This window comes from Ambystoma mexicanum, chromosome 8 (genome assembly GCF_040938575.1).
Source record: "Ambystoma mexicanum isolate Mex_15411 chromosome 8, UKY_AmexF1_1, whole genome shotgun sequence".
In the NCBI taxonomy this organism is placed as follows: domain Eukaryota; kingdom Metazoa; phylum Chordata; class Amphibia; order Caudata; family Ambystomatidae; genus Ambystoma; species Ambystoma mexicanum.
The window spans coordinates 130,330,709-130,345,421 of NC_090929.1; the positions used below are offsets into that span (position 1 = coordinate 130,330,709).

The 14,713-nt window shown below is 42.8% G+C and overlaps 1 protein-coding gene across 3 annotated transcripts in view; it reads right to left on the reverse strand.

The window, feature by feature from the left end:
• Positions 1–1,420: 1,420 nt before the first annotated feature.
• LOC138471699 (protein crumbs homolog 2-like) overlaps positions 1,421–14,713 on the reverse strand; it is a 401,417-nt gene continuing 388,124 nt past the window's right edge. The window contains exon 13 of one of the 3 annotated variants that reach the window (XM_069609463.1): positions 1,421–7,784. In XM_069609463.1, coding sequence (XP_069465564.1) covers positions 7,560–7,784 — 225 coding nt within the window. In that variant the 3' untranslated portion in view covers positions 1,421–7,559. Of the gene's footprint in view, positions 7,788–11,855; positions 12,462–14,713 lie in introns of those variants that run through there. The other 2 variants (XM_069609462.1, XM_069609461.1) reach the window with 2 other exon arrangements.

The following is a 14,713-nucleotide window of genomic DNA, read 5'->3' on the forward strand; positions in this document are numbered from 1 at the left end:
TAATGTATTGTTTCTTAACTCACCCTTTTTAGTTCCTTCATAGACAATTTTAATAGTGTGTTCACTTTTCCAAGTTGGTTTAACTTTCAATCAATATAAGTCCAATATCTGTGCGTTTTCTGATGGTAATTTGTAGTGTCAGTTCTCTGTTGGTAGTTCTTAATAAGTTCTGCTGAGGACAGCGAAGGCTTACTTAAAGAGTATAAGGTATTTCTAGCTAGTATTAAATTTCAAGATGGCTTGGAAATGTGTATAGATTTCCAACACAAAAGTGCCTCTTGATAAAAAAAAATCGCACCTTTGTTTTCTGTTTGTTTTCATCTTCAAAAACGTCCTTCCTGGTCCTGGTATTAACAGAGTGCTGCAGGATGCTTTTGCGGCAACTCTGTTTTCAGACGCTGTATTTATGCTCTGCGCTTGGTGCGGTGACATCATCACGTCGCGCGCCACGTTATTACGCGCTACGCGATGATGTCATTGCGTCACCTCACGTTTTGGCGGCCATTTTGTTTGTAATTTTTCCTACAATAATGTTAAATTGACAAGGATCTGCTCTCCTGATGAACCATTGCAAAGAGCAATGGGGAAACACGTGTCGAGAGTGAGTGGGAATTAAAATAATCAAGTGAGAAAACAGATATTATTATTTGAGAACTTTTTTGCTTATTGAATTGTTAAGTGTGGACCAAACACTTGGACTAAATGGAATCATACATGTGATGGTAACATATGGAAATCAAAATAAAAAGCACTACAGAATAGAAACAATGCATTGAAGACTTTTTTCTCTTTCTTTTTCAAAAATCTGTTAACTGGATCTATAATTTGAATACTCACCGCAACAAATTTAACTTTAAAGGTTGGCGCATTTGAGTAAAAATGTATATCTCACATCAATTCAATTTTCACCACCCATTCATACATGTGCCATTCACATGCAGGCACAAACATGCATCCATCCATTACATTACATATTTACATACACAATCACAACAGACACATACACATTTACCAAAAAAAAACATTTCTTTACCTATCCCGTGGGAGCGATGCTTCTTCTTCCATCTAGGACTCCAGCTCACGTGAGACACACAGATAGGAAGCAGAAACCCTGCTTCCTGTCTGACGCGTGATGAGCGAACCAGAGCCAGCGGAGCATCTCATTCTCACGCCAGCTGCAGTTGGCCGTCACCCGGACTTAATGTCGGGGTGAGGCCGTCCCGGCCCACATCCTCCCCCCTGGGACCTAAGGAGGCAGCCCCCCACCACAGGGGTTGCGGGCACCCATTACACCAGTGTACCTGGGGATGCTTGAAAGCCTTTGAGAGTGGAGAAAGTGTATGAGATGAGCATGGAATTTTTAGAAATACATGCAACCCCAAATTACATTTTTCATTATACAAAAAAGGACGCAGCACCACTTGTTTAAACAATGTTTAATGGAAATATTCATTTGTCAAATGTAGTCTATTATTTACATCTCTACAAAATGTGCAGTTATAAAAATCTGGGGATTTTTAAGGACCAGTTTAACATGTGAATGACATTCCTTGTGTAAAAATAGATTTTAAAATTAAATATCAAAAGTGGGTAAAAAAAACAAATGACAAACATGATTTAAATATTAAATGAATCATTTCATACCAGTGTATCCTACTTTTCAGCAGTCCCATTCACAAATATATTTTTCTTCACATTTTATCCATTCCAGTTTTCAAAGTTAATTTGGATGCTTTATTTTTTAATTATTGGTCGACTTGGTGCTCCAACACAGTCCTCACCCTCAGTTTGTGCACCGTGTGGAGAAGAGAAGCGGCACTGCAGCAGCGCTTCTAAGCATGCAATTGGTGTTGTTTTTTATGAACTTCTTTTTTGCTCTCTTTTTTTAAGCAGCCATGTTATTTTATTTTATTAACAACTCAGCAACAACGGAAAGTGCATTTAACAACTCCTCCACGGTCATAATGTATCAGCTATATGAATGAAGGTGTTTCATGTGTGTACATGAACAGCGCCCGCACAGGGCATGCCCGGGAACCTACTGCATCTTTGTCGATGCCATAAAGAAAAGATAGCTCGGATGGAAGGGAAAAATGTAAAGTGAAAGTAAGAAATAGCTACGCTGGCTGCACCAAAATGGAATGTACCAATGTTAACACTCTGTTTCCAACCTGGAATGCATCTCTTATTTAAAACAGGTTATCCAGCACCAGACATACAGACCGTTCTCTGAAGACATCTGATGAGCTCTCTTTTCCCTGCCAGTAAATCTATCAGGCTGAGGCCAGGAGACCCTGCATAGGTTCGAACGATTGTTTACTTTAGATCAACATTTTCACAGTTTTCAAAATAGACTTTTAATGCAGTTTAGGAACCCCAGCCTTGACCCTAATATGTTCCATTTACAAGCAGGGGAAAGAATACAAGAGTTAATTTGCTAATCAGAAAAGGAGCAGAAAGTGGGTTTTGCCAGAGGCTGGCTTTCGAAAATTGTAACTTAAAGCATTTTAGAACAAAGTCTAAAAACAAATCTTGAGTATTTTTTTGAAGATTGTATGAAAGTTGAGGTCAAGCCATCGTCCCATTTCGCTTTACAAGGATATGTTTGACCTATCACTTTAATTCAGGTTTCTATTTGGGTGACCAGGAATGCCCATCACATTTATGCAGCTGGCTTCATATAGGACACGGCTTTAACTCTAGCTTGTGCTGGTGGTTGATGTGTCAAACGTCTCAATGACGCATTGTGGCGGCTCCAGACAGTACTTAGAGGTCACCATGGCAAGGTAGACCAGAAGGGCTTGTACAATCCTAGGACAGATTACAATAGTGTATGCCTTGTATCACACTCTGCCCGCATGTCAAGTTTCTCACCCCCAAAATGTTATAAAGTGACTAGACCTTCGCAGTCTTACTCATAGTGGTATCTTTTCTTCTAATCTACCCCATAGGCCCGTGTATTCACGCTGGTGGAGTTGTGAAACAGGCAATCACTCTAATGCCACCCCAGCAAATCACATATAGAAAGCTTTGGGGGTGGAGGGGTGGTAGTGGGGGAGATGTGGTCCCCATGTGAAAATTAGCTTCTAATTGGCTGCAGTGCACCCTGAACATGCTTACATCTGCTATGGATGACACACATGTAAGTTACATAATGCAGTATGTTTTAACATACACACCGATTGTAAATTCCATAATGGGTGACTGGAACCCATTCACATTATTACTAGCCAGAAAAAAACGGATGCATAGCCAGTCAAAGTCTAAAAGATGAGCAAAGGCAAAAAGAAAAACAGCATCCTTTTCTAATTCCAATACTTTATAGGGGACAACCACTGATTGGCTACCCATAACTCTGTGCTTCAAAAAATAAACTTTCATTGTAAATATGTTTGGCTATTTACATTGTAAAACCGTTTTAGTCTATGCTTATAAGTGGCACAAAGTACATGAGATTACACTACACTGAAAACATAGTTTAACTTAATTTGAACATCCTTCACAGTCATCGCAGCAACCCAGTTTTTCTTTACAATAGTTCTGCCGTACCTCTCTTTCTTTAAGAATTCTGATCACGTTAGCAACACGGATATTTCTTTTAAATGCAATTCACTTTTTTCATTCAATGTTCATCCTGGCAGCAATATTGAATGTAGTTTTCTTGACTGAGTCGCTTAGATTTGGACAGTAATACATTTATAGGAAACTGACGTGTGGCGTCGGAGTCACACCACTCGATGTAAAGGCCAACATCAAAGATGAAATGATTTCGATAGCATAGTTATTTATTTATTTTGCATTTTTAAATCACCTGCAGTGATGCATTCCATTTGCCTTTTGCTGTGGAAATAGAAGGCTAGGTTGCAGAAGAGGCTGTGTGCTGTTAGCATGAAATAAATGTGTGTCACATGTTCATGTATGTCTGTGATCCATTCAAAATACCAGGGTTTAGCAGATTGGCCTCTGGGTTCCTTAACACCACCACTTCATGTTTTGGGGACTTTATTGTACAACACTGCAGGAAATAAATTTACCATCAATTCAATACCAAAATAAATAAATAAACGAGTTAAACAAAAATGTACAACATGAAAGAAGGGAAAATACAATAAAATAGCCATTGAAAATACAAGGTTTCGAGGAGATTTTGCTTTTATGGGAGATGTTTTGAGAATGTTTTCTGTCAGCTTAAGGTTGGATATTTTAAAAGTGATTTACATGCTGTCCCCCTCAGCTGGTCTGCACATAAGGCACTTGACTCAAAGGGATGTCTTCACGCATGGTGGGGATATTGAGCTGCAAATTGGCCAGTGTGCGCAAACGTCATTGGTGTTTTCTATTTATTTATTCGGGTGACTTGATTGGTGTCCCGCATTGACAGTACATTTGCTTTCCAGAGAAGATGACATTGCATTGAAAGGTCTTCACGATTTGGAGCCAAAAATACACTTCTTTGTAGAGCATTTACAAAGGATAAGTATTCTTCTAAAAAAAAAGGCAACATCAAACTTTTTTTAAATGTTAATCCAATGTGAACTAACGAGAACGAGTTGTCGGAGTCTAGTGTCAGAGTAGACACCAGAGATGTTCTCATGTCACAAAAGGAGCCCTTTAAAACGAGGACTGTGTTTACTTTATGAAGTTTTTATGGCTGCGTATCCATGATATTTATAAAGTGCGCCCTCGCGATACAGCATCTGAGAACTTTAAATAGAGCACTCGCATGTTCATTGTAGGCTTCAGTGATAGGAAGAAGCATGCGTTATAAAAGCATAGAGACTGTTGTGGATGTGCTCTGTATCTAAGGTCATGGCCTGAGTTTTAAATGTGATTTTCCCCACATGGCTCTGATGTGTGATCCTGGACAAATTGCATCACCGTCCAGTGCCTTAGTTCCCATGAATGTCGAACCCGTATGCAGGTATGAAGCACTATAGAAAAAACAGGATATTTACATTTTATTCAAGCAATCTCATTGTTGGGATTAAGGAAAATGGAAAAACCTTGCTTATGGGAAGTTGTTGCAAGGCAGCAGGCACATACAAGTTTCACTTTATTCACGCTTGGCTTAATTTTAATGTTTATTAATATATTGGGTGGGTAAAATGGTTCCATGTCTTAAAATCACGGCAAAAATGGCTGTGTATACAAATATTTGCAGCAAAAATGCTGTGGTTTTGCCGCCACAATCATGTAAAGGATTCAGGGACACCCCCGCAACCCCCTTTCCCCTTAAATGGTATAATGGGGTATATCTTTACCGGGTCAAACCACAGCATTTTTGCTGCTATTTGTTTAAACGGCGACATTTTTGTCGCGATTTTATTACCGAATACCGTTAAAATGCACAGAACAGTTTATTTTCAAATAGGAAAATGTGTATTGTAAAACTTTAACCAATATTGGTTGAAAGTGTATTCCAACTCCCTGGCCATCCCCCTCTACCCTCTTTTTTTCAGCTTCGATGGGAAAATAGACCATCCTCGTGACTGGTAATTGCCAATTTGTCCGGGTGTGATTTTATCGAAATGCATCCTGGTTTACTCGTAAATGCCAAACGCAGGCTAGAAATTGAGGGTGTAGTCATGTGCATAAACATTGAAACACAACACACTTTCTTTTGAATAGTTCACATTTTGGACACTTTTTCTTTAAGATTCCAATTCAGAGAAGGAAGGAGATTCCAATTCAGAGAAGGGAGGAGACAATCAAAAGCTTGCTAGGTTCCCTGAACATTTGTGAGCCAGGCCTATGAAGGCAATCCACACAAATGTTCTGGCCATTTGACTATGTCATATCCGCGTCAGTTTCCTTTTCTTAAATGATAAGTATCCTTTTTCAATTGTTTGTAGGTGCTTTTGAGATCAGACTTTCCATGTGTGTATTGGCTGAGCGCTGTTTCTGCGCATGCCAGCATTGTACCCTCTTTTTGGATGTCTTAAGGTGTGATCGTACACAAAGACATTTAACTTTGCATTTGTCCCTTATCCTTGACCCCATTTAGATTAATCTTTTGCGTCGCTGTAGCTTTTTGATAGGTTTTAGGTCTTAAGTAACATTTACATGAGTAATATTATTCGGAGATCATGACAGCCCTTTCCATGGGAAACACTAGTCACTGCAGCAACTGGTTTTTAAAGAATAATTGTTTACTTTCCAGCTGAAAACCAAGTTTTAATTTTGATTTCTACAGCAAACAAACCCTTGCCACAAAGATCATAATCAATTGCACTCACTGGCAGCAGCTGGAACTCCATTCTGTTTATAGGTTTGGCATTTCATAATCCGTGCCACGCTTCTCCACACCTGCCTATTTAAATAGAAACCCATAAGTGCCCCTAAAATATTTGGCAAAGGGGGGTAAAGGGGACTGCCATTTTAGGCTCTCCAGATGTGTTGGACTACAACTCCCATCAACTTTAGCCCGCCTAGTCAACGGTGAGGGATCATGGGGCTTGTAGTCCAGAAAGACTTGATAGATGGCGGCTGCAGACCCGTGATTTATGCACTGGTCCACAGTGCACAAATTTGTGTTCGGAATCACATCAGCATGTATGCATTAATGCATAATACACGTCCAAAGATTTCTAAGTCACTTTCAAGTAATTCAGCTTTTTATGCAAGGATACTCAAAGGGAAAAAAAACAGCATTTACATTTTTACTAATTCTGTAGACCTAGGTCGACCAGCAGTCCCGGTTTTGCAGGGACTGTCCTGGAATTGGGGCCCCCTGTCACGGTTTTGGTGAAAGGGAGGACTACCACTGGCAGAATGACTGCAAGGGGGAGTAGAAATTGACACTTCTCCATGCACAATGATCATTTACCCAGAATTCAACATAACCTTTGTAAATGTAATGACAGTTTTGTAATTTCACTTCAAGAAGTAACACAGATCTCTGCAATTCCTAGTGGGGCCTCGAACTCCCCACCTTACATGTAACAGCCCCCTACTTTTAGTTACATAGCCAGGCCTGTAACAGCGATCAGAGCGAGAGTTTATTTGTTTTGAACAGGCCTACAGTCACAGCCAGATTCTCTCAGGTTATATCAAGGGGAATTACTGAAATGCTCCCCCGACCCTCCTCGACACCCACACCCCTTTTACCGCTTCTGAGAAGCAGCCACTGTCGAACCGGGGTCCTACTTTTTACGTCAGTGGGCTGTCCCATGTTTTATTTTTCAAAGCTGGTCCCCCTATGCAACCCTACAACAACATGATTGTCTCATTTTCATCCTACACTTTCCTTCTCAGGGAAGTCAAAATATTTGACAGAATTTGTGAGTGAGAAGTTCAAATTGCTCACCGGAGTGTCTTGAACTAAAGAGGACGCACTACAAACCCTATGTCTCCACATTCTGTACAAGTTGTAAAATCTTCAAATATACATATAATCTAAATACAAAACATGGGTGTGCGATATTTTGTCAATAAAATAGTGCATACAAGTTAAATGTAGCATATTTTTTCCATTTCTACATACTTTTGTCAGTTTGTCTGGGCTTGTCCGACTCCGCTAGGCGTACCCTACTGGTATGTGTCTACGCAGTGAGTGAGGCTCAGATGAGTCTCTCCGTTGGTGGGATCTTCAGCACGTTCCACATCTCCACCCTGGCACCATCCTTCTCCTGTCGACTCGGACTGTAGGTACCCTGAGTCGCCCGCTTCTTCCTCATGGCGACCGCCGACGAGGCGATGACCACGGAGAGGATGAGGAGCAATGTGGCTCCGGCCGCCGATCCCATGACAGCGGACGTTTGGGTGCTCGGCCGCAGCACGGACTTCTGCTGTGGGACACGGGCATTGCAAATAATTAAACATAGTGTGGGTGTTATAGCTGACATTTCTTTAAAAGCAAAGCTCAATCGCATATTGAAACCATTTGCGACCAAAAAAAAGGCATAAGGCATCATATTGTACAATGTAGTCCCCTAGAGCTGTTGCAGCTGTTGAAACAGTCACATTTGTGAAACCATTCTCGTCTTACAATACTAATTAAAGATACTCTTGTACTTAACTGCCATTAAGATTCCAAGATCTGTCACATTGTATGCAATCCTTTGTTTGCTCAAGAAACAGTTCCTAAATCTAGTCTGTATGCCGATGGTAAAAACGCTGGATGTGGCATTTTCGTACACAGCCCCGAAGGGCTACATATGGAGGAGAGAGGGTGGAGTAAGCAGGGTGGCTGGGAGGGATCCCCTCTTTAAAAAAAATAGAAACTAAATCTGCAAGCCTTAACTGGTCTTTTTACAATTGGCATTTAAGAAAAAGGCACAATGACATAGATCCGAAACCAATCTAGCTATTGTCAAGCAGTTGGGCCATTACCAATCGAATCACGGGCACCCTCCCAGTTGTGATGGTGTGAAGTCCCTTGCGCCATCAGTGAAATGTGAATGCCAAGGGCACAGGAACCGAAGAAGCTCAGAAAGGAGCTCCAAATGTCAGATCCCAGGTTAGAAGGACACAGCAAGGGAGCAAGATCTTTCTTATATCCCCGAGGACACAGCAAGGGAGTGAGATCTTTCTTATAGCCCTAGGACACAGCAAGGGAGCGAGATCTTTCTCATAGCCCAGAGAACACAGCAAGGGAGCGAGATCTTTCTCATAGCCCAGAGGACACAGAAAGGGAGCAGGATCTTTCTTCTATCCCCGAGGACACAGCAAGAGAGCGAGATCTTTCTCATAGCCCCGAGGACACAGCAAGGGAGCGAGATCTTTCTCATAGCCCTGAGGACACAGCAAGGGAGCAAGATCTTTCTCATAGCCCTGAGGACACAGCAAGGGAGCGAGATCTTTCTCATAGCCCTGAGGACACAGCAAGGGAGCAAGATCTTTCTCAGAGCCCCGAGGACACAGCAAGAGAGCGAGATCTTTCTCATAGCCCTGAGGACACAGCAAGGGAGCGAGATCTTTCTCATAGCCCTGAGGACACAGCAAGGGAGCAAGATCTTTCTCAGAGCCCCGAGGACACAGCAAGGGAGCGAGCCGCAAGAGAGCGAGATCTTTCTTATAGCCCCAGGACACAGCAAGGGAGCGAGTCGCAAGGGAGCGAGATCTTTCTCATAGCCCCACGAGCACAGAAGCATCCTTAGGGACCTGGAGCCTAAATGAGTATGTGCAAAGGTCAGAAAGACATAGGGATGTTTTCAGTAATCTAAATAACGCTAACGGAGTCTGTTTAAAAACATATATATATATATATATATGTAAACGCTGCTTCCAGGCCATACTGCCAGCTGGTTGGTTGCATGTTGGGAGTAATGCCCCTGCGTGTAGTAGTTACAATCATGCTTTACCCACTGCCAACCATCTATGGGTTTACCAAGAGTTGCCTGGCCTCACCATAGCTGCATACATCCTTTAAGACACAGGTCCATACATGGCCCAGCATCCACAATAAAAGGCCAATGTGTACTGTGCCTTTCAGTGTCGTTCCCTTAGTTTCAACCCGCGCACAAGGTAGTCATTTCATTTGCATACATGTATCCGCCAATACAGGGGTAGCCCACTAGCGATGCATGCCAGCAAAGGTCATGAACTTTCACAGCTTCTTATTGTAATGAGTGTATTTCTGATTGGTCCCTGGGCGGCCGGATTTCAAGCCCTCTAAGTTCATGATTATACAGTTGCTAACCGGAAGGACAAGAAGAGAACTCACTTTATAAACACGGTTCGGAGGACACCCTTACAAAGCTTGCTGTCTACCACAGGGAGCACGTGTTTAGCTCATGGAAGGAGTTCGTCCAACTGCTGTTGCTTTTGAAAGTCAATTCCCTGTACATTTCCAGATGCAAATAAGTTACACAATGTCAGGGTCAGCACAGATCTGGTTAAAAAAAAATCAAATATATACAAACGTTCCATAAATACACTCTATACACTTAAGTCAGTGACAGTTAACAGTGAAGGCACAGTACACTGAGAAGAACGAAAGAAAAATCTGTAAGGCGACACAAAGTTGAGCTTAACTCTGGGGAGCTCAAAAATAGTTCTCTTTCTTTGTCAACGACGCAAGCAGGTGTTTTTCTCCTCCGAGAGGTCATCTTGCTCCTTGCCTAGTCATGGCGCGTGACTGTTTTTCTTTAGCATTTCTTTTGTTTGTAGTTTTTGGGTAACAACTTGCTCTTCGCTAAACATTATTGCCCTGATTTTTGCTCATGAATTCATTTTATTCAAAATAAAGGATTTTGTATTTGTTTCCTACCTCACTTGATCTTTTTATGTTTGTTTCCGTCATTTTAAGAGCATACCCACATTTTAAAAGCGATGACAGTGGTTTTCACAAAATGTATGCACAACCCCCAGCATACACTGCTCAAACCACCCTCTGAGCTAGCTTGTTAAGAATGCGTTCTTATTTCATATCCACCAGAATGGCTCTTGAGCCGCTTCTGTTTAGGGAGGGGAGCCCAAAATCCCTGGGGCCTATTTGGGCCTCCAGTAGTGCCATACCATAGCCTCTAGGAGTGCTAAGTACCTTCAAACTCTATAACTTCTTCTGATGGGGTGCAATATTATTTTTGGAGCAACAGAAACAATATACCCCTGATAAGGTCGCGCTGGGTCATAAATAATGAAAGAAGAACTAGCCTTGAAAAAGACCTAGTTATGGTCGAAACACTTGTTGGCTGTAACACTTGTGATTGTGCGGTACAATCACCAACGTTTTTTTTTGTATTAAAACATACGCAGCAGCGCTGACATTGTTATATTTGACTCTCATACTATGTTCCCAACTTTGCACCCAGCGCACTAGACACACTGTTCTAGTGCCCTGTTCATGTTATTATTTTTGGAGCAGAGTGTGTGTCTGAGCGGTGTCAGTATTTTCAATGTTTTTGTGGTATGTCTATCAGCACCGCTATTGCACGTCGACGCTCCTCCCTCTTTGAACGCTCAATCAGTTTAGTTGGTGGTGCAATGAATGGATCACATCATGCTTGAAGTCTCACACCAAATTCTATTTTAGCAGGCTTTTCTGCTATGCTAGATCACCACTGTAGTAATTTCAGAGTGCCCACCCTTGTCCTTGGATTGATGCACCATCAGGTAGGGGCGGACTTTCTTTGTGATACATTTCATCCCTATGTTCCTGGTCGACAGCTTCGATCTGGCAATGATCGCCTGGTTCAGGTCCCCAAATTTCGCCTTCAGCGAATGGGTGGTCGGGCCTTTTCAGTGCCTGCAAGTAAATTATTGAACAGCCTTCCCCTTCAACTCAGAATGACTGAGAAACATTTACTTTTTCGCCGCCTGCTAAAAACAGAGCTCTTGTCCTGTCTTGAGGGCTGCCCTTACTGTTGCAGTGTACATCCTCGCGCCAAGATGCCCTAAGGTGAACGAGCGTGCTACAAATATACTAACAGGGACTGCAACCAAGCCGGTGATGGAAATGATAGATAAAGAAAACAGACTTGGTGTGAGTAAAAATGAACACTCAGAAAGGAGGGAGAGAAAGAAGGACTCATGGTTTTACAATAGAAATGCCACTTAAAATGGTTTTGCAGTTTTCACAGTCACTTTGACAATGCAGATTATTATGGGAACATTAAAAAAAAAACCTGCGTAGAGGGAGAAATATTTTTGATAGTAACAAACGCTACTGATTCTTGAATCAACTTCTTGCCATTCAGGGACATGAAAGAAAAGCTCAAGGTTGTGTCACTTTACAGAGAACAAAATTGGCTCTTTTGTCTGTCTGGGAGCATATTCTAGAAAATGTGCACAATGCAAGTGCAGTTTCACACGATATTAGCATTGGGGAAAATTACACTAGTGCAAATAGGTTAAATGTCATTGCACACGAGCGAAATGTTTTTTAACAACTGCAAATACCGTGAAATTGCCACTGCGCTGGTGCAAGGTTTCTTTAATATGGGCGCTGTCGCTTTAAAAAAATGGCCCCTCACAGTGGTTTCAAAGGACTAAGTTATTTGGATTGCTGCATTGTGGTAGTGACAAAACAGCATTTTGGGGGTGCTCGTTAGGTTTGCGATGAGTCCATTCACACAGGTGCGGGCCCCAAATGTTGGCAACTGAGAGCCCACGGTATCGATGAGGCCCCATCTCCAGAACGAGACGGTCCACTCTGAAGTTCCTTCGTGTCACCAGGTGAGTCTCAGAGTTCAATGCACACCTCTGTGTTACGGTGGCAGAGTGCCTTGGAGAAGCCATAGGACCTTGACGCACAGTACAAGCTGCAATGCACTCTGGGCAAGAGGCCCGCCTCATATCAAGCGTTCCTCCGGTGGCATCTTCATGACGTTGTCCATCTCCAGGCGCGCCCCAGCCACTTCCTGCTGGCTTGGGCTGTAGGTTCCTTCTGACTGGCGCCGTTTACGTGCAGTGAACACCATGAACAAGACCCCAATGAACAGCAGCAGCAAACAACCGCAGGCTACCGGCACAGCTACTCCGAGCAATGGGAAGGTTAAAAACCCAACTGCAATCCCCTTCTGCAAGAAAAGAAAATGAATGGACAAGAGTGAGACCCCAGAGGTCACAAGCAGGACATGCAACCCGTGTCTGGGCGCACTGTGTGGCTGACAAAAACATCCCCAAACCCAAGAAACCATTGCAGGCATGCATCCTACAGGCCTGGGTGGAAAGTGCCTACTGGCCTGGGCGACAAGTGCCTACTGGCCTGGGCGACAAGTGCATACAGGCCTGGCCGACAAGTGACCCACAATGAAGCATGGCAGTTTCACACCGGTGATCGCTTGTGCAGCAGTAATGCAACAGGTTTTGCATGTAAGATTGTGGCTTCATCGGGGCTTTTGCTGTTTAACACTTATTTTCATTCACAGCAAGTAGCCCAGTTTTAGATGTGTTTCTAAGAATCTACATTATGTATGGTCAAGACCCCTAACTGTAAACACAGGGCACCACAATAGGTTGAAATGGGATTGAAGTGTCTGTCCCTCAGTGCACAACCGTGTGTGCATGCACAGCAATGGCCTTTTAAGGTGCAAAAAAACATCCTTCATAGAAGTAGAGGGTGGTGGGTGTTGCACGTTTATTACTGTTAAACTTACCTTTTGATTATAGTTTTAAATTTCGGTTCTGTCTCCAGGTTATTGGTGATAAAGAAAAATGAAACTACAATTTTCTAGTTTGCCGTTCAAGGCACTTCCTGTTGAAATGTGTGCATCGGCATGGACATGTTAATTACTAATGCCATGCTGCCCTCTTGTGGGTATATGACTTCACTACTTGCATTAATTCATTATTTGGACGAGCTTTATTTTATTTATTTGCAGAAGGAACCATACTCTTTTGATCACAAACGAACATACAATAGATAAGAAATCAGATTTTACGGGAAGAAGTGAGCGTCATACAATGGGGGTGAGTTTGAGGGACACTCTGAACAGGTTGTGGAGGGGATAAATGGAACAGTTAGCAGGGACAATACATAAGTGGACATCTATAGGACAACCATCAATGGACATTTATAAATGCAGGTAGGCGGTACAGCCAGCTGTACTCAGGGTGTGACTATGATGAGTGAAGTGCTAGAGTTGAGGCGGAGGAAGTGAGGGACAGATGCAGGTTAGAGGCGAGGGAAAAAAGTTAGCTAGCAGGCAGCTGAGAGATAGGATAAGAGGGGAACTCGGAGTCGAGCAGATAGGCCGTTAGGTTGGTTTTGAACAAATCCATGTGGATGGTTTCTCAGACGTCCGGGGGAAGAGAATTCCATGCAAGTGGAGCAAGAAGAAAGAAAGAGTGGATATGAGATGGCGCACAGGGAGGGCGAGGAGCCACAAGTGCAGTTGAGGAGGCAGAGCAGAGATTGCGAGAAGGCTTGTAGAGTTGTTTAGAGGAGGATGCATACAGTGGTGCCTTACCGTGTATAAATTTGTGAACCAGGATAAGAAATTTAAATCTGGCCCTGTTTTGCATCGTCAGCCATCCAACCTGGTGATGGTATGAGGATGTAGGTGCAATGTGAGGGAGTTAAAAGAGAGTCCTGGTAGTGAAGTTAATGATCTTGTCGAGAGGACAGAAAGCATAGCTGGGGAGACCAAAGAGGATGCTGGCACAGTAGTCCAGTTTAGAGAAAACAAGAGTGGTAATGAGATGCTTGGCAGAGTTGAAAGGAAGGAGGTGCCTGATTTTATAATGTTTAGGAGGTGGAGAACTGCTGTTCCAGTTTTGGAGATGAAAGAAGAGAAGGTGTGAGAGAAGGGTCATAGATGACGCTGAGGTTTCTTGCTGAAGAAGAGTAGGGAAGAGTATCAGGTAGGAACTGGATAGGCAGAGGAAGAGATGAAAGCGAGCTTTTGGCAGTGAGGAAGATCACCCCTGTTTTGGTAGAGTTTGACATCAGAGAGTGCAAAGTCATCCAATATTTAATGGCAGAGAGAAAGTTGGAAATTTTGACAGAGAGATCAGAGGAGAGTTCAGGAAAAGGGAAGATGATTCGGGTGTCATCCGAGAAGAGTTGGTTCGAGAACCCAAAGGAGGAGATTAGCGCCCCAAGAGCAGAAGTGTAGAGTGTAAGCAGGAGCAGACCCAAGACAGAGGCTTGTGGAACCCCTACAGTTAGAAGAGTGAGTAGAGCGGTGTTGTTGCTCCAGGAAACAGAGAATTGGTGAGGTGCAAGGTAGCATTGAATCCCGGCAAGGTCTTGATCGCAAATCCCAAGAAGAAAGACAGTATTACGGACTTGACAGTGTCAAAGGCCACAGACACGTGAAGGAGAATT